The 24181-nt window shown below is 41.0% G+C and overlaps 1 protein-coding gene across 4 annotated transcripts; it reads left to right on the top strand.

Moving 5' to 3' along the window:
* Positions 1–391: 391 nt before the first annotated feature.
* Positions 392–24181, top strand: kdm4c (lysine (K)-specific demethylase 4C). Of its 4 annotated transcripts, none has more exons than XM_058085649.1 (22): positions 392–538; positions 2854–3020; positions 3099–3274; positions 3676–3790; positions 4112–4305; positions 6771–6820; positions 7037–7140; positions 7405–7542; positions 7743–7936; positions 8070–8299; positions 8369–10128; positions 10213–10324; positions 11245–11429; positions 12494–12737; positions 14864–14940; positions 15264–15319; positions 15436–15544; positions 20106–20300; positions 20708–20878; positions 21851–21970; positions 22950–23042; positions 23215–24181. In XM_058085649.1, the coding sequence occupies exons 2-22, from the start codon at positions 2877–2879 to the stop codon at positions 23386–23388; spliced, it is 4641 nt and encodes a 1546-aa protein (XP_057941632.1). In that variant the 5' UTR covers positions 392–538; positions 2854–2876; the 3' UTR covers positions 23389–24181. The 4 variants fall into 4 exon arrangements, with proteins under 4 accessions (XP_057941632.1, XP_057941641.1, XP_057941627.1 ...); XM_058085658.1 differs by having other exon boundaries at positions 8067–8299; positions 10234–10324; XM_058085644.1 differs by having other exon boundaries at positions 8067–8299.

The raw sequence follows: 24181 nt of genomic DNA, 5'->3' as shown, positions 1-24181 counted from the left end.
TTCTGAAAAGTAATGTTAAAATATCGTCTTGTCTCGTGAATTGAGTGTCTTGTGACACCCATAATATTTAATATATCCTCATTTGATACTCAGAACATTTTTTTCATTATATTGTGTGAACAAATATCGCACTATTTGTGGGTTTTTTTCCACCCATCAATATACTGTTTTGGTGAGAGGAACAAGGGTAAAACTAATTATATTTACAATGTAAAGATGTTTACATCACATGTAATGTTATATTAAGGTTGTGCATGAAAAACCTAAACTTTAACTACTGACTACTATCTAATGCGAGGCTTTAAAAAGAGATCAATTGAATAATTTGATTGTGTTGAAGAAATCCAAACCATTTAATTCCAGATTCGTCTTTATGCGCGCTCCCGAGAGGGGTCTGCGTTTCTCTGTAGTCACGTCGACGTAACACGGGACATCGTGGACGAGCAGCACCAGTACCAGCAGCAGTTATGTGAATCAGCTGGCCCGGACAAGGAAGGAAAGGGATAACAACAACACGACTCATTCTTTCTAAATCAAGGTAATGCATCGTTTGTTTTCGAAACTCAAAATATTCCACACTTGTAATTATTCTGCATGGTCTTTTCAGGCAGACAGTTCCACAGGCTTGTACATTTCCCTGCGCTTCCATCAACAGCTAATACCTAGCATTGCAAGCTAGATAAGTTGGCTAATGCCAGTGGGCAAATTGCATTGTGTTTATTTATTCACGACTGGACTGCGCAAGTATTTATACACCGGTGATTTAAAACGAAATCACTTGCAATGCACTTAACCACACCGATAGTGGTTGTTGTGGGCCTGTTTGTGTAGCCACCTTGCATGGGACATTTAAATCCAGTGTGTATTCAGAAGTTAGCAACATGAGTGGCTAGCTAAGTAGTTAGCTGTGTTTTTTTTAAAGAGATCGTCTTTAACAGCCACCGCAACACTGTTGAGTAATCTTCAGTAAACGCATATTTAAAGCGAAGCCAACGTCTATGTAATGAGCTAGCGAGCAGAGCTATTTGCTCGGCCATTACTTAGCATCACAACAAAACGTACGCTAGTCAGCTAGACAACAATGATGAGCCGTGTCGCTCACGTTCATGCAATGTTAAAAGCCAAGTTTTGTGACAGAAGCCATTAATGTCTTATCTACAATTTGTCTTCTATATTCATGAGAGGCGTGTCGACTAACGCGAGTTAATTGTTTTTTTAAAGTAATGAACTGTACAATGGCGAGTGATCTAAACCAAAAGTATAAAAATCAGTTGTTCTTGCTCAAATAACATCTTGGATTAGCTTGTAGGTGTGTTACATAATCACGTCTCACGCCATTACGGCGCGACACGAATCCGCATACGGTTTAAAATCACACAGGTTGCAATGTGGGCATTGTGTTTCTTTGTTTGTTCGGGAAGTCAAGTCAGATTTGGGAGTGGGATGGGCCCATGAGACAAATCTAGAAGAGTCCTCCTTGGCATCGTGAAAGGATCGTGTGGCATCAAATTTATTTTATGGGCATCTCTACCTCCACCTGGTGGTCAACACGTGAAGTACAAGCTATGAAAGCTCGCTTATTCACAAAGCTAATGATTATATATACAGATATACACGTGTGTGCACACAGTATGTGTATATATATATATTTTTAACTTGATACACACAAATTAAATAATATATCAATACAGTTGTTCCTCATCACTGTATGGATTGAATTTTGGGGTTTCACTATCACGGTTTTTAAACAATATGTTAATTAAGAAATCGTGCTATTTTTTGAATATGGTCTGTTAGTTAAGATATGTGCATACTTCATGTTGTTTAATATGAATTACATGTTTAATGTTAAGTATTTTTGGCCTAAATTAAGCATTTCAATAGCTTTGTCACCAAATATTTTTCAGAGATTTTCTATTGGCTTTCTATTGGGCACTCTGGGCTGGCACTTTCATTATCCAGAGTTTTCATTTTCTAGGAACTGCTTCACCTGTTATGCTGTGTGACAGGGGACATTGTGTGACAGGGGGACATTGTCCTTCATTATGATGAACATTTGCATTCACTCTGGCATGTTGCTGTATAAGATGCCCAACTCCTGTTGCGGAGCATAATGTTTCCAATCAGACCCAATTAAATGAGAAGTAAACATGCTTCTCTCCAAACATTCATCTTGCCTTTTGATTCTTTCTTTTATGAAAGGTTTGGCCAAAATACATATTTAATACATATTTATTTAGTGGCGGCACAGCGGACAAGTGGTTAGCATGCAGGCCACACAGCTAGGAGACCCGAGTTCACTTCCACCCTGGGCCATCTCTGTGTGGAGTTAGCATGTTCTCTCTGTGCATGTGTGAGTTTTCTCTGGGTACTCCGTTTTCCTCCCACATTCCAAAAACATGCTAGGTTAATTGGTGACTCCAAATTGTCCTTAGGTATGAATGTAAGTGTGAATGGTTTTGTCTATTTGTGTCCTGTGATTAGCTGGTGACCAGTCCAGGGTGTACTCTGCTTCTTGCCCGAAGACAGCTGGGATAGGCTCCAGTACGCCTGCGACCCTCGTGAGGATAACTGGTCGAAAATGAATGAATGTTTTATGGTGGTAGTGTGGTATTCACCAGAAAGAGACAGAGAATGACCTGGACGAAATTGAGCAGCACAACAAGTTTGACAATAAATGACATAAAGTAAACACAAGTCTCTTGATTGAATAACACAACATTTAATTCTTGAATAGAAAAATAAACTTTTCTTTTTCTTTTGCCTCAGGACAACGTGCTGCTTGAGGGTTTCAGTCATGCCTATATAAGCATATTAAGGTGTTCTTTCATTTTTATCATTCATGTTTTCCAGGCTCCATCTGATGAGGCGACAGGATGGCGGAAGCAGAGGTGTCCACCCCTGCAAACCCCACCTGCAAGATCATGACCTTCAGGCCGACCATGGAGGAGTTCAAGGACTTCAACAAATACCTAGTTTATATGGAATCTCAGGGTGCACATCGTGCAGGTCTGGCTAAGGTAGGAAAGCCCTACTTTGTCTGCTTCTGTACTTTTCCTGGAACCAACAGTACCTTATTCCTCTCTTCTGTCTTTCAGGTGATTCCTCCAAAAGGCTGGAAACCTCGCCGTACCTATGATGACATCGATGACTTGATGATCGACGCTCCCATCCAGCAGATGGTGGCCGGGCAGTCCGGGCTCTTCACTCAGTACAATATTCAAAAGAAGCCACTCAGTGTGCAGGAGTTCAGGCGACTGGCTAACAGTGACATGTGAGTACAGTACAGTAGAAACAATTGTATGCGTACATTATTATACAGTACTTCATACTTTATCTCAATAAGCGCTAATAATGTTAATAATTCTACATTTTCAAGACATTTTTGATTGGTGAATGTACATTTCACAAACTTTTCATTTATGAAGACAAAGAAAAATATTGTCCCTTTCCAATAATCATACATTTTGGCGGTGCATCCTTTTCATTCAACAATACCATATACAGTATATGGCAATTTAAATTACATGCCCTGTATATAATTGTAGCAACAGGCATTTCTTCCTTTACACCAGGGGTGTTTGTTTGCGAGGAGAAGTTGGAAAACACTGACATCATGAGTCGGTAACTATCCATGGTCCAGGTTCACAAAGCTGTGTTCTTTTAACTCCACAGGTACTGCACACCTCGCTACCTAAACTATGAAGATCTGGAGCGTAAATACTGGAAGAACCTCACTTTTGTTTCACCTATATATGGTGCTGATGTTGGCGGCAGCCTCTACGATGAGGTAGACTTCTTTTTAATAATCGTTGGGCTTTTTTTTCTTGGTGCAATTCCTTCTCATGTGTTGCCTTGTCCACTTTAAAATGCTGCATCTTTGTTGCTCCTTGCCAAAGCGTGCTTTGCGTCTTGCTTAATGCAACAGTTCGAACTCTGATGTTTCATACAATTTTAAGGAGCACATCGTTCCCAAGTATTTTATTTTTTTTATTGCCAATTTTACAACCTAAACAGCATTAGGCTCCGTTGTAGGAGGCAATATATTTATAACAATACCTTTTGTATGTTCAATTTCCAATGCCAGTCTCACTGTGTTTTGATCATGTAGGATGTGGAGGAATGGAACATTGGCCACCTGAACTCTATCTTGGACGTAATTGAAGAGGACTGTGGTGTGTCTATTCAAGGCGTCAACACTCCATATCTGTACTTTGGCATGTGGAAAACCACCTTCTCCTGGCACACAGAGGATATGGACCTCTACAGCATCAACTACCTTCACTTTGGCGAGCCCAAATCCTGGTAAGTATGGCTGTTTATGTGCAGTGGATGGAAAATCAAACACTTTTTTTATATGCCTCTTTGTAAAAATACCACAAATATATTTTACCAACAAACCTTTTCCTAAAAGGTGAATATAATTCCAACCTTCACAACAACTTATTCCCCACTTAAATCTTCACACATACTGACTTAGCCCAGGGCGAGCCACAGTGCTTGTTTTCATTATTGACCAGTCAAGGCAGTTATTGGACTTGCATTACAATTCTGCGTACACAATGGACGTAAATACACTAAAGTCACTGCATTCAAAGAAAGCTTTTAGTCAAAATAAAGAGACCAGCAATTGTAGTTTAGATTAAACTAATAAAACACGATAACTATTGATCAGATGGCTGCTGTTGTATAACATTTGTTTTTGTAAGACCAGTGGAACAAGGAAAAGGAAATTACATTGTTTATGGGGTGGCATTGTGGTTTATTAATCAGTCCAAGTCGATATTTTATTCATCAATTTTCCTTCATTTTCTACCGCTTATCCTCACAAGGGTCGCGAGGGGTGCTGGAGAATATCCTAGCTGTCTTCGGGTGAGAGGCGGGGTACACCCTGGACTGGTCGCCAGCCAATCACAGGGCACATATAAGCAAACAACCATTCACAGTCACATTCATACCTATGGACAATTTGTAGTCACCAATTAACCTAGCATGTTTTTGGAATGTGGGAGGAAACCGTAGGAGAACATGCAAACTCCACACAGAGATAGCCGAGGGTGGAATTGAACTCTGGTCTCCTGGCTGTGATGCCTGCGCGCTAACCACTCGTCCGCCGGGCAGCCACGTCGATATTTTAATTGACCTTAAATGCGTAATTACCTGAACTGCAAAGAAGATGGAGTGCTAATTACAAGCAGGTGATTAGTTTTTAAAGTTTATAAAGAAAATATGTTATTAAGGTGTTCCTCAGTCTTTGAATGACTTGTTCCTACCACTTTGTAAACTGAGTTTTATTTTAAGTCAGAATTTATAGCTTAAAACACGTCACAGTACACAGAACAGCGCTTACCGGGAGGAAGAAGTTATAATGAGACCCATGACACTGCTTAGTTATCATCTTTTTCAAAGTAGAAGATCCTTTCATATGTTCAAGAATACCATCTTTATGCTTGTTGACAGTTGCTGTGTTTTAGGAGGTTGGACCGGGCATGCAGCCAATGGGTTGATACAGTACCGCCACTTTGACACTGAGCGTTTTACGATGCCTAAATTCACTTCCTTCTTTTAAGTGAAGTTGTCCCTCCTAACTGTAGTGAGCGTAACTTATCACTCCACACACTGTATGTATGACTCTGTTAGGCCAGTCAGCAATAATACTGCTAATCACTTCATTGTAAGATGCATGAGTTTCACAACAAACAGCTGAGTAGTGCAGCCAGCATTTCGAAGCACCTGCAGAGGTAGATAAAGCTGCAGGATGCTGACAACTCAAGATGCTTCAAATGTAAAATAGCTATGGGGGGGGTACATCAGGTGGTTGCGTACAGACGGGCGCTAAATACAGATACTGGAGGTTAGGTGCTTTTTTTTGACCCAGCACCTAGTAACTATAGGTGAATTGGTGGTCAATTGAATAGAGGCGTTAGTTGGAGCATCTATGGTATCCCTTCAGTCTTTGCAAATACTGTATGGGTAGTAGCTTTTCCCGACTCATTGTTTTATACAATTAATGCACGACAATACATTTTGAAACAATTTTATTAGATTTTGCAGGTGTGCCTAAAGTTGTATTAGTATCATAATTACAAATAGTGTAACAACAAGTCAGTGCCTTATTACATTTTTGATGTAAGTTCAGAGAGAAAAGAATGCATAGGTGTATGATTAATAGGAGAAGCAGGGTTTAAAGAAGCAAAGTTTAAAATGATCAAGTCAAAGAACAGGATTGTAGGTGGTGGAGGGGAAAAAAAAGTCTTTGTCAGCATTGTTTGCTCCATTTCTCTGTCTGTGCCTGGGAGGAAGTTCTTCTCATTAGAGCAGGGTAGGCTCTCCAACCCTGCAGGGATCAGTGTCACAGCCAGACAGTGATACACACACACACACACACACACACAGAGGGAGATACAGTGCATCATCCCTGGATGGAAGCAGCTTAAAGAAATATGCTCTCACCAGTGCAGAATCCTTTACACCACCTACCTATGATTCCTTTCCTGAGGTCACCTCAGCTTCTCCCCTTGTCACTCACTGTTCTGTTAAGCTTACAAGGGATATAATGATGGATATCCCACACATCTAAAAGGGGGGTAACGTTATGCATTCAGGGAACCCTAAACAGCAACCAGGCTAATTGTTCCCGCATGTTTTCATTAACTTTCCACTAGATGGCAGTCTTGGGTTAGCTGCTTGAGCCACACGCAAGATATAATACTAGCTCTTCCTTCTAAAGTGATTTAACAGTGCCTTAATGTCTCTCTTTTGCCTAACAGGTATGCCATTCCCCCGGAGCATGGGAAAAGACTGGAACGCTTAGCTACTGGTAAACTGTCATTTCAAATGTATGGTCTATATAAATCAAGTCGGCGAAGTAAACATTGAAGAACAGTTTTAATATGTACATAAAAGAAAAACACTACCGGTAATTGGAATGCTATTACTACTACTTTAATGTAACCCAATTGTTTAATAAAAAATTTAAGTGGTAAAACAGTCTTTTAGGGAATTCTACTTTTAATTGTTTCATGTGTTTTATCAGGTTTCTTTCCTAATAGCTTCAAAGGATGTGAGGCTTTTCTCCGTCACAAGATGACTCTAATCTCGCCCTCTGTGCTGAAGAAGTATGGCATTCCTTTTGATAAGGTGGGCTTTACCTCCTTTGTCGAAACAATGTACTCTGTGCTCCTCGTCTTGACATTGAATTTGTATTATTTATTTATTTGTATTATTGTGTCAATTTGTATTATGTATGAAGTTTAAGAAAACGGATTTCCATCCCACACATATTTTGAAAGAATTCATGCAGTGTCTTTTTTTCCCCCATCATGCATTTCTCTTCTTTCATTTGTCATTAAAAAGACACCGATCTGTGTTTTTCTTATATCCCTCTCTTTCTCAAACTTTCAGATTACGCAGGAGGCTGGAGAGTTCATGGTCACCTTCCCTTATGGATACCACGCTGGCTTCAATCATGGTTTCAACTGCGCTGAGTCGACAAACTTTGCAACTGTACGCTGGATCGACTATGGCAAAAACGCCAGACAGGTACTGTTTTGAACTTTTTATGCTTCATGTTTAAAAATGATTATTTCCTCTTATAATATGCATAATGCACAGAGCACTTGGTGACTCTTGGGAGTATGGTGTGTTTATGCAACTGTCATTTTATTTAAATGAATATTTATTGAAACAAATATGCTAGTTTAACATAATTGTCAAATTCCCTGTTTTTTTTCCTATTGTAGTGTACTTGCAGTAAAGATATGGTCAAAATATCCATGGAGCCATTTGTAAAGCGTTTTCAACCAGACCGCTATGCCAGCTGGATGCTGGGCAAAGATTCAACAGCCATTGACCACACACGAGCCACTCCCAGTACAACACCTGAGTTGCAGAGTTGGTTGCAGAGGCGCTGCAGGACAAAATCCTCCAATAAAAGGTATTGTTCTTCTATTCTACTAGTTGTGTTATTTTCTTGGATTGCAGTGGACAATTATATTCATTTAAATGTAGAAACGACGGTGTCTGCGTTGAATTGTCATGTTTTATTGTTTTCATTTCTCATTCAGCAGCTGCCACTTTCGAATGCGTTCAAAGCGTCTCAGAACTACGGGGGAGCCTGTTGCCCTGGATGACAGTTCTTTGTGCAGCAGCAAGAGGAAAGGCCTTTGTGGTCCACCTGGGTCCAAACTGCGACGGTCTGTCGGGGAAACAGCCTGTCTGTCCGAAAGGTCAGAGGAGGAGGATGAGAAAAGTGGAGGAAGGAAGACGAAACACTGTCAAAACTCTTTTCAGCTTCCTGGTAAAACGCCATTTATTTATACCAAAATATGTTTAAAAGTTTGATATTCAACCTGTTATTCATCCACAGGTCGCTGTAGGCAGATGTGTGTCGTCAAGGTAAACAGAGTAGAGAGCAACAGTTTGGGCTTTTCTACTACGGATCCCAAAAAAGCTCAGTCCAGTCCTGCTTCCTCAGCAAAACAGGACTTGAAGGCCGAGACTGACACAGAGAGTGATACTCGACACCTCTCTCATTCAGAGAATAGGTCTCCTGAAAGACTTGGAGATCGGTCAGAGCCAACTCAAATTCACAAAGGAATTAACAAGTCGCCGTGTTGCCCTCCTGAACCTCAAGACCTCTTAATTTCTCAGGACCGTTCTACTAGGGACCCTCCCAAGGCGAACGCTGAACTCACCTCCTCCAGTACCTCCACTGAAACAGGAATGTGCTTGTGTCCTCTTGAGTCTGATGTTCAGATTTCAAACCCCTTAAGTAGCCCAGAACCAAACACTAACAGCAGCATTGACATAGCGTCAGAAAAATCACACACTTTTCACCAAAAACATATCCATCCGCAAGGCACTACAGCGGAAGCACCAGAGCCGAAACTAGTAGAGGTAGACACCTCTACGTCATGCGTCTTTTCCTCCTCTTTAGTACAGGACCATCTGTTAAAAAACACTGAGGAGGATGTTTGTCCTCCATTGCTACAAAGGAGTGCAGTGGAAATGCCCCACCTCACCCCAGAGCCAGCAGATACATTTGGCATCAGCCCTCTACCGCCAGTATTGACCCAAGAGATGCCCTCCCTCACACCAGCTGAGGATGGGCTAACTGATGCCACAAAATCAAGCACGTGCGCCCACCGCTTTGCACCTGTGCTGCAGCGGGAGACATCAGCAAGCCGTCCATCCTCCCATGAAGCCCAGCAGGAAGAGAGTGATTCACGGCATTGTAAAGAACATGCCAATAACTGGCATTCGGATTGTGCAGGCAGATTAGAAAGCACAGCGGTTTCAAGGTTAGAAAGTAATCTATCTAACAGTGACACTCACAAAACATCTGCTGTTGTCCATGAAAGTCAGTTCATGTCAGAAGTTGATGCAAAAAAGCACACAGTGATGATGAATTTTAGAGACATTGGCACCTCTCATGAGAACGTAGAACCCCAAATAGAACAGCATTCCATTTTAACAGAGGTAGCGCCAAATGATCACAAGCTAGTCCAAAACAGTGTTGACCCTCTTTTGACTGATATGTCCCCACAGCACAATCACTCTGAATTACAGCAACCCCACTGTCCTCCTTACTGTACGCCACCTAGCCCACACACACAACTCAAAGATGACCACAGCAGCATTTGGAATAACTTCAACTCACAGAATCCTGCTGTTCTCACCCAAAGCGTCTCTTCAGATCAACCTTCCGTCTTCACCCATGACCCCATACATTACACTTTGTGGGCCGAGTCCCAGTGCAAAGAGGTAACACATTTGGATGACGCAGATGAAGACCTTCATGAAAGCCAAAAGGAGGATGGTGGACCTCTTACCTGGGCTCAGCTAGAGCCCACTTCACTAGCTTCAGTCGGTGCTGCTGAGGATATGGAGTTTGGTGAAAAATTTCCAAGCAGTGAAGTGGGCGGTGGTGGTGTTTCACCTCTGCTCATGGAAGAAGAACAAGATGGGGTGTCTGATATGGAGGAAGGGGAGTCTGACATTGAGGGGCGCGACAACCCAAGTAGTGCCAATGGAGGAAGCAGCAGTGACTCGTCTGATGAGGAGGAAAGTGATCCAAGTAGCTTTGAGTGTGATTACTCAGTCTTGGAACCAGGGGAGGTGTGTCCTGTAAGTGTTCTATCAAAGAGTTGTCTTTCAGTCCTCCTATACAAATTATGCATTTGCACTCACCCACCTTCCTATTCATGTCAGTACCCTGCACTGTCTGTAAAGAGGACCACTAAGAGCTGGCGTCTCCCACTCAGGAAACCCACTGCCAGGGCTGTACCCACTGCGGTCAAACATCAGGCTGCCAGTGATGATGGTCAGTACACACACACACAAACAGACTCAAACACAGTTCATTGAGTGAGGTTTAGCCTTTACGAGAGACTAACAGTGACGTGCAAACCAAGTGCTATTCTCATTCAGTATGGTTTGTGTTGCATAGCGGGTGGCACCAAGCCAGAAGCCATGATCATTTACCTTTCTTTTATGGATAGCCGTGAACCGGAAGACAAGTTGGCTCTGATGACCAGGAATCATTAGTCAACATCAACAACATGATGGCACATACCATTTTCTCTGTTTACATAGTGAAACTATGAGGAAAATTACATCAGTTGTGAATTAAACAGAAGTGACTTTGTCTAAATACACAGAAGAAGAAACCAAAGCAATGTCAGGTAGCTTTTGTGTTGCTTTTTACAACCGCTGAACCATTTCACTGCTCACCTCTGCTCATTTTTCACATTTTATGTTCCCCCCCAAATGATTCTTCTGACATCAATGTGCACATTAAGCAAAAAAGATTTACTTCTCTGGCCATTATAATAAAATACCGTAGTGATAGATACTCCATTTGTTTTTATGGTTTACAAGCCGTAGGGCCTTAAATGATCAACTGTGGAGGCTCATATGTACACGCAATTTCATCCTTCACTTACATCCTTCATCTCCACATTAGTGTTGAAGGTTCAATCACTCAGCCAACATCTTCACTCTTTACAATGGAATTACAGTAACTGAGAAGCTTGTTTTATGACGACAGTGACAATAATTTGATGTTATTTTGTCTTTTTCTGTAAATCTAAGTCATTGCGCTGACAAGATTTGCCATCTCCTGTGATAGATTTGATGCAATTTAGCAGCAAGTTGTTTTTTATACTAACTCACATGTTAAAAAACTGAATAAATATGCACCACGTGCTTGAATGTGATTGATGTTAATATGCCCACACCTAGAGCCCCCTGAAGCAAGCCTCGCGGACGAAGGGGAGGAGCCAGAGATAGAGGCGTGGGCGAAGCCGCTGATCTACTTATGGCAGAACAGAAAGAGTTGCTTCACAGATGAGAAGGAGTACAACGCTCATGCTGCCACCGTGCAGCCACACTGTGCTGTATGCACACTCTTCATGCCCTACTATCAGGTGAGCTGGAGGTGCTGCTTTGTATGTGTAGCGCTGAATTGATTGCAAGATGGCCACCATGCAGTAACACATCTTAAATATAGCTGAGCCTCTGACCTTTAGTCACTTAGTTGATAATAGAGAAATCGATACACATACACACCACTTTGTGTCTGACTTAATAGTTTTAGCCCTAAAGCCCCTTACATTGAGGATTTATTTGACACAGGAAGTTGTATATAACCTTGAGTGGGCACTGAAGCATGCATGGACATTAAAAAAATTACATCAATAGGTATCTAATACACATAATTGAATAAGTCATAACACAGTACTGCATGGTTACTCAAATATTTTCATTTCATAAATTTCATAAATCTAATATTTGGTTCCTGCCAGTTCCTGAATTGCTATAACGTATGCAATTTGTGCTTAAATAATGGCATGGGCGTCTTTGTAGTGACAAGGCATTTATCATGGAGGAGGCCTTTATTTGTACGAATAGATTTTTAATAATCTTATAAATGGAAATTTTAAATGGAAAATACAGAAGATATACTAGCATATCATATGTATTGTAGTACATACAAATAAGGCATACTATTTATTGTATGACAGTATTAGAATTATATAATTCTCATATTGTGGTTATTTACCAGTATCGTGGTTGTTTCTTTTTATTTGGAGGCTAGTCATTAATAGAATAGATCAGGGGTGGGCAAACTACGGCCCGGGGGCCACATCCGGCCCGCCAAGTGTTTGAATACGGCCCGCCCAATCTTTCCAAAGTATTTCATTTAAACTCAACATGGGCTCGCTACACAGTGAGGCTTCACTACCCAAGTTGGCTTTCTAAGAGGAATCATACCGATTTTAAATATGTTCTTTGATTTCCAGAATCATATTTTTCTTCTGTGATGATTGTCACATTCTTTAGATCTTGTAGTTATCATTGAATAACCATTACTATTATTTGCCACCTGCTAAAATAGCATTTTATTGCAATGATGGAGTGGAATCATTATTTTATTCAGTACTCCCTTCTGTTGAAAAGCTGAAAATCACATGTTAATTTCCCCATCAAGGGGGAAGACAAAGCAGAGGACAGCAGGCCCAATACAGCGGAGGACACATCAGAGTCCTCGTCCCCTAACAAAGGCCCTGCACATTGTTACCTGGGTCCAAGGAAAAGCAAGCCTCTCATACCAGAGATCTGCTTTTCTTTCCGTGAGCAAAACTGCCCCCCAACTCCCACCAACCCTCTGCTACAGGAAGACGGCACCTCACCTCTGCTCTACTGCCAGGGATGCTGCCTTCAAGTACATGCAAGTATGTATCTTCCAAGTCTACATAACATTGTTTAAATTCAGTAAGAAGTGGTGTAGAAAATACTGTTAATAATTTCAAGACTTTTGTTTGCCACTGACTCCAGTGGGACACATCTCATGCTCGCTTCTTAGAGGGTCAGTGGGTTTAAGCTCAGAATCCTTTCTTCTCAAAGTTCCACCCCCCTTTTTCTGTGGATTTAAAGTTTATTATTGCCCTCGTCAACAGGACGAGGATGCATCCTCTGTGCATGCCTCTCATACCTCCTGCCCAAAAGCTCCCAAGTCTGTTCCAGAAGCCTTCACTGAGACCTACAGAGTCTTTCTATAACCAGTGTCAAAACACAGACACAAGGCACAGTACATTCAAATCCCTCATTCACACACTTAAACTCCCATCCAATTCTTCCCCAAATCCACACATTAGAAAAAAAATCTTAAGCCCTTATTTGGTGAACGCACGCAGACACACACATGCGCACACGCACTTTTAAGATCCTAAATGTTCGTCCTCGGCCCAGAATCCCCTGCTTCAAAAATGACATAGCTTATCCTTAAGTCGCTTTCAATCCTTGCTATGCCACTAGGGTTGATCTCACTTCATGTTTTATTCCGGAGAGTGTTGTAAGTGTTATTTATGCAGTGTGTAGGTGTGCACCTCACCGCTCCACACTGTATGTATTCTACACATGTTTAATTGCTCTATGTGTGCATGGTTGCAGAGTAGGATTGCAGTCTGTGTCATCTGACACTGATGACAATACCACAAGTTTGGTTGTAAGCACATATTGACGCTGCTTTCTCCCTCATGGCTGTTATTTGAACTCTGGGAAGGAAAGGCAGGTGGGATTGGACGTTTGGTTTGGTGATGGATAACAGCGGAAAAGAGCAGAGACAAGCACTCATACACAAAGTTGTGTTTGTTGCAAATTAAAAACAAAAACTCCCATAGCTTGTATGTCTCTGTTAGTTAAAATTTACCCTGCAGATTGCTTTGAATGGGCTCACGTTTGCCTGACTTTAAAATCCCAAATATTGTTTTTCTTTTCAGAGACCACCATTTTCATGACACATTTGTTCTGCTATGTCTAACCAAGGACATTGATCAAAACAAAAGAAAACAACATTCACACAAAGTGTCTGCTTTCATACTGTTTATGTTTTCGCTGTGTCAGTCAGCCATGCCATATGGGTTACAAAGGACTGGCTGCATGAATGGAAGCATATTGTCCCAGCATACTGTGGCAGCAATGAGTTTGGGGGGCATTTGGGGTTTGTCACGCAAAGAGCGCTTTGATATGTAGATTGCAAACACATCAGGCAAACAGCAAGGACATATTGAGGCTCAGTTATTCCCAGCTTTTGTTCTTGGCATTTTTGTATAAATTTCCAGTCAAGGCTGCTATTTTTAATGCTCCATGACTCCTTCTTTAGCAAGGAGTGTAATTTACAAATCATTGGTGGTAAAATATTCTGATATGGAAGAAACTTTTCAGGCTGAACGTGATGGAGATAGAAATACTGTATTAGCACATATAAGGACGTTCAGATCGCATTTATGTCACAAAACATGGTGGTAGATTAAAAAAAAACTCTGAAACCGAGCTTTCAAAGCCATCCCAAACTTATTTTAGGGCCGACTTCCAAACGTGCAAACGCCATTATTTGAAACTTTGGCATTGTTTAACATAAGAATGCAACATTGTAACAACATTTATAGATAAGACAAATGGAAATGCATAATAAGTCCACAAAAACAATAAAACTCTACAGTAGCTGTCCTCAAGAGGTCATTGATCCATAATGCCTCGATGAGCTCTAAGGGCACACATTGTTGGGAACCTTCCTAGTAGTAGAAGTACTTTGAAGAGCTGTGCAGAGCAAATTTGAGTCATAAAATATTACACAGGTTTTATATACAGGCTTGGTACACCTTTAAAACTTAATAGTAACTTTATTATTTAGCAATTATTTATACTTTATGATTACATTTACGGAAGGCAGTGTAATATTGTAAATAATTGAAATTAATTGCTAGAACCTTGCCATACACCACACAATGCAAATCCCGATCTGCAGTTTTGGCTCAGCAACTATTTTGTAATTGTAACAATTCCGACGTCATTTTAGGTTGCTATGGCGTTGCTGCGGATGACGCCAGTGATCAGTGGTCCTGTGATCGCTGTGCAGAGGGCATCTCCACAGCGGTAAGCAATATAATACTGTATAATATAATATAAAATTTCCCGCTTGTTTACACTTACGTCTTTGTGAGTCGTAATATTGGTCTCTGTTCCTGTCCCAAAAATGTTGCTAGTTGTTTATATTGTGTACTACCTGACTAAATAAGCCGTAAATCACAGCGTGGGCTCCTTTTTGATAGGCACTGAATGAAAACGGCAACCTTTTAAGCCTTTTGAAAATGACTCCATCAGTGTAAAATAATTTTCCTATGAACCAAACCCAGAGACACACATGAAAGCCGCCTCATTAAAATCTTCTTTTACTCTCTCTCTCAATATTTTCTCAGGAATGCTGTTTGTGTAACCTCAGAGGTGGGGCACTGAAGAAAACCCAAAATGACAAGTGAGTAGAAATCATTTTGTTCTGTGATTAGCTCAGCAAAGTCATCTGTGATCCCTAGAGCATGGACAAATATTTGAGTGTCTTAATCACACCAGTGTATATGTGTGTGTGTTTAGGTGGGCTCACATCATGTGTGCAGTAGCACTGCCGGAGGCGAGGTTCAACAACAAAGCCAAACGGGGTCCCATTGACACCAGTATGATCCCCATGCAGCGCTACAAACTGGTAAGCAGCTCTTACTCGCATACCCGCATCCAGTGCCACGATTCCTCAGTTCCTTAAGGACAGGCTCCCGTCTAATTAATGGAGTGTCCATAGCTCCAATTAACGACGTGCGATGAACATGCCCGCAATCAAAGCGAGATAATTAACCACTGGTGGGTGCAAGAGGAGTTTTGTGTGTGAAGTTGCCCATGTGCAAATGTGTGGCTGTGTGAGTGTGTGTGTGTGCATGCATGCGTGTGTTTGGTTAATGAGAGAGCCCGAGTGTGTCTCAGCAGACCTGACATGTTAGCACCATAGTTAGCACTGTGCTTTAGGCACCGTGATTGCTCAACACAAAGGAAAGTTCCTAGCTCAAGTCGATAAACCAAGATGAATGTTGTCTGCTCATTTCCGCTTGCATTATAGTGTCACAAATAACTATTATTGCATACAACATAAAGCAAATAAACTTAAGCACTAGGGGTTAACATTTTAATAATCGATAAATACATAATGCATTTGCAGGCTATCAAGTGCTATTTAGCCAATCGGAAGCCTGAAATAAGCAACAGCAGCCTCTTTGGACATGCGCTGACATGATGGGATGTTTGTTAGCTAGATGTTACAATAGCACCCAATAAAATGAATAATAAATATCATAGCATTGACTATTCAGGGGTACAATCTTTGATCAACTACTCAACATCAACTACTGCTAGCATACGAGCTACCTGTTGGAGACCCCTATGATAGCATCAATACACTATGTGTTTATGTTGAACTTGGATACACAACTAGTGTTTGGAAGACAAGCCATAACTATTATAATGATAACAAGATGGCAACATTAAGTAACACTATAAAAAAGTTGGCTTTTGTCCCATGAATGCCACATGGAGCTCATCCGTGGGACAAAAATGAGCAACCCGCTGCTACCAGAGCTGCGAAAGGTAAAACAGTCCAAGGGTCAACGTCCTGTTAGATTTGTGTATTTGTATTGTGTATTGTTAAGCCTGTTGCTTTGCCTCTGTAAAACATTTTAGTGTGATCACATTACATTATGTCTTTAAATAAACTTTCTTTGAGTGTCTAGAAGCACAGAATGTAATGTTAACACCTCAGGAAGTGACACATTAACACAAAAAGAAGCACTTGTACAACTATAATAAGGGCGATAATCCACCATCACTATTGAACACACACGATGATGTTGCCCGGGCAATGAAAGAGATGCTATATCTCATTACAAAGCATCACTATGAAGCTGTCTATTTATAGTGTGTGTGTTTATGGATGTTATACCTTTCCTTTGTTCTATCTACATCCTCCATGAGCCACGTGCTTTGAGGCCAGCACTGGACCCGTTGCCCCTGCAGCGGCCCGCTACATTCATAATTGACTTTTTACCACAACACACACTCACACAGGCGCGCACGCATCCATAATTTACGGTGGGAATGTTCTTAACGCATGGCTCAACACAGGCACCCGAACGCACCCCCAGAGAGGGCACAAGCATTGCGAGAAGAGGCTTATGCTCCTATAAGGATGCTAAAACAAAAAAAGTATGTTAATGTTCTCACACTATTTGTGGTCTCATGCACATTGTTTTTCCAACAATTATGTTAAGCTGATACAATTACACATACACTAACACAAAACACTCTCCTCTTGCAGACACACGATTGGTTTGCATGCCAGTCAGAATCTTGTCATGCTGGCCTCAATAGGTAGACAAGACAGTCTGGCCGGCACGTCAGCACGCGGACGTCCATAATAGAAGAGGTGTGGGAAAAGTTGAGGAAATGTAGGCCAAGTTAGTCATCAGGCACGCAGGCAGCGGACGTCTCTCAGTTCAGAAATACATGTGCAAAGCTAAGGAGGCCGCATTAATAAGAAAAACGCTGAGCATTTGGAATAAAGCATTTATATAACCTTTTGGGCTACCGTTACAAAAAGTAAAAAAGACACAATACTGTTTGTACTGTAAAGCTGGTGCTTTTTCATACGGTCTTTTAAAAGGTGTGTCCCATAATGTGCATTGTTAGCGCCCTCATGCTAAGTGTTTTTCTCTCTTTAGAAGTCACAGAAATGTTTCACATGAGGATTGTGGACAATAGGCAAAATTCCCCAAACAGTGCAGTTTTCCTTTAAGGACTCAATGTTTTACAATTATTACGCAACTGAAAATATTGCCTGTGTAGCTCAAATATTCTAAAATTTTAAAACAAATAATTATTAAAGTACTGCATTCTTGCCCTTTTTAATATTCTAACATTGTGTACTTTTGCATGCACACTTGTCTACACTCATCATGTAGCTCTATGATTTTTAATAACGTGACGTGATGCATCGTGTACACATTTACCACCCATCTAATTCCCATTGAGGTTAAGCTACTGCTGAGTTCTTTCGAGTCTATATTGACTGGCTTTAATTCTTTACTGTCAAAACTCATGGATATTTTATAAGGATTCCCTAGAAATGAATTAATGAGTAAATCATATTTCAAGTGATGTGAAAGTGCAGCTAAAGACACAGTGTAGATGCCTCTGAAAGAAATGGGCTGTGATGGGGAACATCCTGGCAGAGGCAGCCATCGGGGTTATAATGGAAGGAAGTCATCATTTTTCCCCCCTTAGTTGGAGAGCAAATGATTTGACAAGAGCGGAAATGCCACAATGATGTGTTTGGACTCAATAGGCTGTTTATTGTGCCAAATTGTGGAGTAGGTGCGAGTGTGTTTGCGCATGGATGCATGGTGGTAGCGTTTGTGTGCAGGACATGTCCGTCCACAACATAAACACTGCAGTGCCAAAACCTCAGATGATGTCATTTGATTGGTCTCATTTAGGGCTTTCCTTCTAGTATCATAGCACTGGAACAGGATGTTTTGTGTGTGGACAACACTGCTGCTTGGATCTGTACTGCGCTTCCATTTGTTTATGTACACTGTGGTTTTAAATGACGTGAGAAATCCAAGGCATGACCACAGGCTGACTCACATTATTGTCTTTTAATTTGTTTTTTTCTTAAACTCATTCTTGTGCACTCCCACATGGAAATGCAGAGCAAGCTTCCAAAGACCACACAGTTGATGATGTTTAGGTGCAACTAAAGGACTCCAAAACAGTGAATTTTAAGCTAGGAATGAAAAGATGCTTTTTGCTTTGTAAACTCAAATTAATGTAAATAGTACTATCCCGTCACTGCAAGTGTGCTTGTTAATCACGTTTGTTCCATGTTTGTTTTGTTGAAGCTTAACATAATAGTTTAAAATGAACTATTATGAGCCAGCTTGACTTCCAAAATACTATTTTGTGGTAGTCAAAATATGTTGAAATACAAATCATATGTAATATTCTGGTGACTAGGTGTCAGAAATGTTACATTGATGAGACATTATATTACCAGCCTTGGATGCAACGTCCGACATGACATAGTGGAAAAAGTTCTCCCATTCCGTGTAGAAGTGGTACATTTTTTGGCTTCTTACCTTGTCCTTCTTCCACACTTTGTTTCAAACCCTGTCATAAGTTTAGAATAAATATATTAGAAGTTGGATGTGCTATGCTTAATACATGCATACATTTTCTGGTGAGCACACAATATGGTGCACATTGACACATTATTAACACAAGTGCATTAGTTTAATTGTCTTCTTATTGTATTTTTATGCTTTCTTGCTAGCATAGCTTGCTAACAAAACCGCAACTGGAAGTCAGCAATGTAGCCTGTCTATGATGTCATTAGTACAATTCTAAAACCATTTTAATGACAAAAGAAAGGGATTACATTTAAGGTTACTTTTACCTTAAATGTTGTGACTGTTCCCAAAGAGGCAATGTGGCAGCAAGACACCACATGGACACCATTTTCCTGTTTTGTTATGAGTTATTTCTTGAACTCAATCATGTCAAAATGCTGGCATTTAGAACTTTCTGTGGCTTCATTTTGGTTTATTGAGGCGGGAAACTATTGAATTCAATAAATAAGTCATGGCAACGTAGGACAATTGTGTCTGTTTGGTGTCTTGCTGACACATTGTGTTTTTAGGAGAAGTCACATAAAAGAATCGCATAAAAGTAACCTTAAATGTTCATTTATCCTTTTCACTCATAATTTATCTGTATTTACGTGTGTTTTAAACAGTTTTCTTCATGTAAAGCTCTACAAAATGCTACGATTTTGGGCTCTCTGTAACACAATTGAGTTACATTATTGATTCGGTCAGCATACGTTTCAGTTCAAGTCATACAAATGATGCCCGAGTGGGGGAATGGAACCCGGGTCTCCATTCTGTGTGGCCTGCACACTAACCACTGCAGCTCCATATGGTCCAACAATGCAAAATGTAAATTCTTGCAATTTTTCAACTGGTCTTAAAATTGTGATCAGGAGTGTACACTGTTTTATTATGAAACGACAGCAAATACTTTTGCCTGCCAGGACCTGAACTAGACAAATTCTGTTTGACAGACCCAATGACCCTCATTCTATTGCATAGTGACATTTTAAGTTAATAAGTAGTGGAGTGAGCTGCTCCACGTCAGTCACTGTTGTGGTCTGTGTGTGTTCACAGAAGTGCATCTATTGTCGTAAGCGCTGGGCAGGCAAGCGGCAGGCGGGTGCTTGCATCCAGTGCTCGTGCGGCCGGTGCCCCACCTCTTTTCATGTGACCTGTGGCCATGCTGCCGGGGTTGTCATGGAGCCTGATGATTGGCCATATGTGGTGTCAATCACCTGCCATAGACACCAGTCACGGAGCTCTTCGGCTGTAAGTTATAGGCCTGTGGTGTTTCCTGCAGCTGTCTTGTGCTCATTCAGCATGGACATATAGTATCATCAAAACATATACTAAAATGGCTGCTGAAATGTGAGGGGTGTACTCACTTTTGTGAGATACTTTAGGACAATATGGAGCACTTCTAACAGTTGAATTTGAGTTAGGGAATTTTCTTTAATGCGCTGATTTAAGTCAATTTTATTGATTTATCTCACTAGTTCAAACACACCAACTACTGTTTTTGGTTATTTATTTGCCCTGAGTTGTAAATTACACTGAGACCTCAAAATAACCCTTCAAATACCAACAAGGTGTAGAGTAGCAGAAGAATTTAGCTCAACCAGATTGTGTAATCACCTTTTATTCACATCTAATTGCTGCTCTTTGTCTTTCATTAGAAGCAGCGGGCGTCTCAAGCACCCATCTCACTTGGCCAGACGGTCATCTCCAAGCACAAGAACCTGCGCTATTACAGCTCCAAGGTCACGCAGATCACCTCCCAGATGTTCTATGAGGTCATGTTTGATGATGGCTCCTTCTCCAATGATACCTACCCCGAGGATATAGTGGTGAGGATGTATTTAATTAGGGCCACAATGGAAGGGTCGCCTCCCCCTTCTAGGAAATCTATGGGAGGCTTAAAAAAAGTGAGGAAGCCAGAAAATTTCTGGTTACATATAGGTTCACGTTTTTAACATTATTAGAGCCCTCTAGAGGTAAAATAACACCCCTATAGTCACCATTACACTTGTATTACCCAATATAATATCAGAAAATGAGACAATAAGACATTGTATGCCTCTTATCCTCATTAGAGTCGCGACCGGTGTGCTGGAGCCTATCCCAGCTGACTTTGGGGCGAGAGGCGGGGTACACCCTGGACTGCTCGCCAGCCAATCACAGGGCACATATAGACAAACAACCATTCACATTCATACATATGGGCAATTTGGAGTCACCAATTAAATTAACATGCATGTTTTTGGTGGTGGACTGTTTTTAATCAAACATATGAAAAGCCAAGTTATGTGTAGTCCTCTGTTCACCAGGCGTCAAGGACGTTGCATTGATGAGACATTACATTAGATTACGTTCACACTGAATAGAGCCAGCCATGGGATGTTTGACATGACATGGTGAAAAAAAAGATTTTTTGACTCCATATTTTCTGCCTCCCCACCTTGTTTGAAAACATTTACGTTTACAATAAACAAATTGGAGGATAACTATGAGCTCGGTAGCATGCTATGTTAAAAGCAGCGTTAAAACCATTCTCCTGTAACATTTGCATTGGAGTTCAGCAATTTATTGTAAACAAAAAAACTACAGGAGTGTAAAGGCGGCTTTGGGTGTTACTTCGTGGAACACCACGAAGACCAGGATATGTAAACCTTGCCAAATATTGACATTATTTGTTAAAAAAAACTTGATCGAGTGAAGCCACAGAATTTTTACCTGCAAAGTGTTGAGGGACCACTAACTTAAAACATTTATTCTCTGCACACTGACAGACTCACTGTTATTATTATTTATATTTATAGAGCAGAGATTGCGTCAACACGGGTCCTCCAGAAGTTGGGGAAGCTGTTCAAGTGAAGTGGCCTGATGGACTTTTTTACGGTGCCAAATACTTGGGATCCAACGTGTCCTACATGTACCAGGTATGGTATGATACCGACACAGGTGACCCACTGAAACAGTTTTCTCTCTTCTTTGCGAATGTGAGCTGAATGCAAAGTTGTGTCTGCGTGGAAGCGAGGAGGTGGCGGCGGCAAAGTTATTGAACTCCCTTGACATCAGAACCATCGTGACTCTCAACAATTTTCATGTCCATATGAGAATAGCTGCAGGAGAGAAAAGACACCGGCTCGATATGAAGGGGAAGTGCTGAAGTTGTGGCGGCCATGAGCACCGTTCAGAGTGAGAGCTGATGGGAAGAGAGCTAGATGCGCGAATGAGAGAAGGATGTGACCACGTGCATTATTCAAACTCTCTGAAATATTCACCAAGCTAAGAGTCATGCAGCCTCCACTTAAAGCTTTATTTAGTCGGCCGGGCGTCAACCATTACTTATGCACTAATGCATCCGTGACGCACTCGCTCACATAAGTTGAGGTTGTTTTAAAGGAGTTCATTCAAGGACTTTTCCCAAACATCAGTGACACAGACCGTTTCATCTGTTTCGCGGTGATTATTGTAATAATGCAAAAACTAAATGAAGATTTGTGGATAGATGGTACATATCCTTAGCAACAACCCATTAACATTTAAATTAAAATGCGAATAAAAATGCGCATAGACAAAATTATTTTCTCTTGTTACATATTTTACCAAATCCATATGTTGCAGTAATGTAGTGTCATGACATTATGGCCATGCAAGCTGCAGTAATGTAGTATTAATGAAGTAACGGTCAGAGCTGCACTAGTGTTATGAAGTGATGGCACAAGTAAACATGTTCATGGTGTAGTTCAGCGCAATGTATACATGTTTTATCATTTCGACTTTTATACAAATGAGAGTTTTGCTAGTAGCATCCATTATATTGATGTGCAGACCACCATCTTTCCACCTTGGCAGAGGTTTTTTTTTTTTTTTTTTTACCTGTACATGACCACCGTGGGTATGTGTATGTTTCAGGTGGAGTTTGAGGATGGCTCTCAGGTGCTAGCAAAAAGAGACGATGTCTATACGTTGGACGAAGACCTGCCGAAAAAGGTGAAGCGCAGACTTGTAAGTATTACAGTTAGAGTGCAAAAAAAAAAATACACAGTGGAATTCCCATTATTTCCTGTGGGAACAATACAGAATGCAAACACATTGAAAGTGTACTTGTGTTCCATGTCAGAGATTGCACTGTACTTTTCTCATGCCCAGCAACTTAAAACCATTCTCCCACTGACAGTCTACAGCGTCCAGCATGCGTTTCCAGGATGCCTTCTTCACCACGCAAGGGGAGAGGAAACGGCAGCGAACGCCCAATTCCCGCTTCCAAAAAGACTATGTGGCCCTGCCTGACCTCCGTACGACAGCCAAAAGCACATGGGAGCACAAAGAATGCACCCACAAAGGGAAATAAAAGTGATGGTAGCCTGACAGAGACAAATGAATGCACTGAAGTCATAGTCGATGCGAAGTTGTGTGTGTGTGTGTGTGTGTGTGTATGCTTGGGAACATATATTTTTTTGAGCTGTAAACTATTTCCCTGTGACCAGCAACAAGACAGCGGGAGGGTGCTTTGGTTCTAGCTGGATGTTCTAATGCATTTGTAAATTCTACATCAGTGATTTTGTGGAGGAGCTTTCTGATGGGACAGTTGGACTTTACGGAGAAAAGGTTCACAGAGGACATTGTCTCCTCTGTTGCCTCGTGCTTTTACATCCATCAGGGAGAAAACACAACAAACTGTGACTTTCCATTTGTCACAACGTTTTCTTTTTACATAAGAGATGTATTTTTTCCCCCCATGGTAGTTGCAATGATTTTTTGATTTTGAACCTGAATGCACCTTGCTTTTGGTATTTTCCTCATGTGTCACCGCATCTCTCCCCTGCATGTTTAACACTGTCGCTTCACTGCTTCTCCAAGCGCACCACCCTGGCTTCCTCTCTGCTCTTCTCGTCTGCTTCTTATTAAATATGGATTAGGTTTATTTTCCGATTTGATCATGACCGAGAACGAAAACCGATAACTGCTAATAACTTCCAAAGGACAAAGAGACAAGACAGGAAACCATGGCTGTATGCACCCTATTAAAACGTGGAACGCTACTCTGTTGAATGAAATTATTTAAAATTTGTATTTATTTTTGTGCTTGCTATAGTTGAACTATTGCTAACTGCTGTAAGGAAAATAAAAGTTTTTTTTTTAAA

The sequence above is a fragment of the Doryrhamphus excisus genome, chromosome 1, assembly GCF_030265055.1.
Source record: "Doryrhamphus excisus isolate RoL2022-K1 chromosome 1, RoL_Dexc_1.0, whole genome shotgun sequence".
Classification (NCBI taxonomy): Eukaryota; Metazoa; Chordata; class Actinopteri; order Syngnathiformes; family Syngnathidae; genus Doryrhamphus; species Doryrhamphus excisus.
This window is presented reverse-complemented; position numbering and strand designations above follow the sequence as displayed.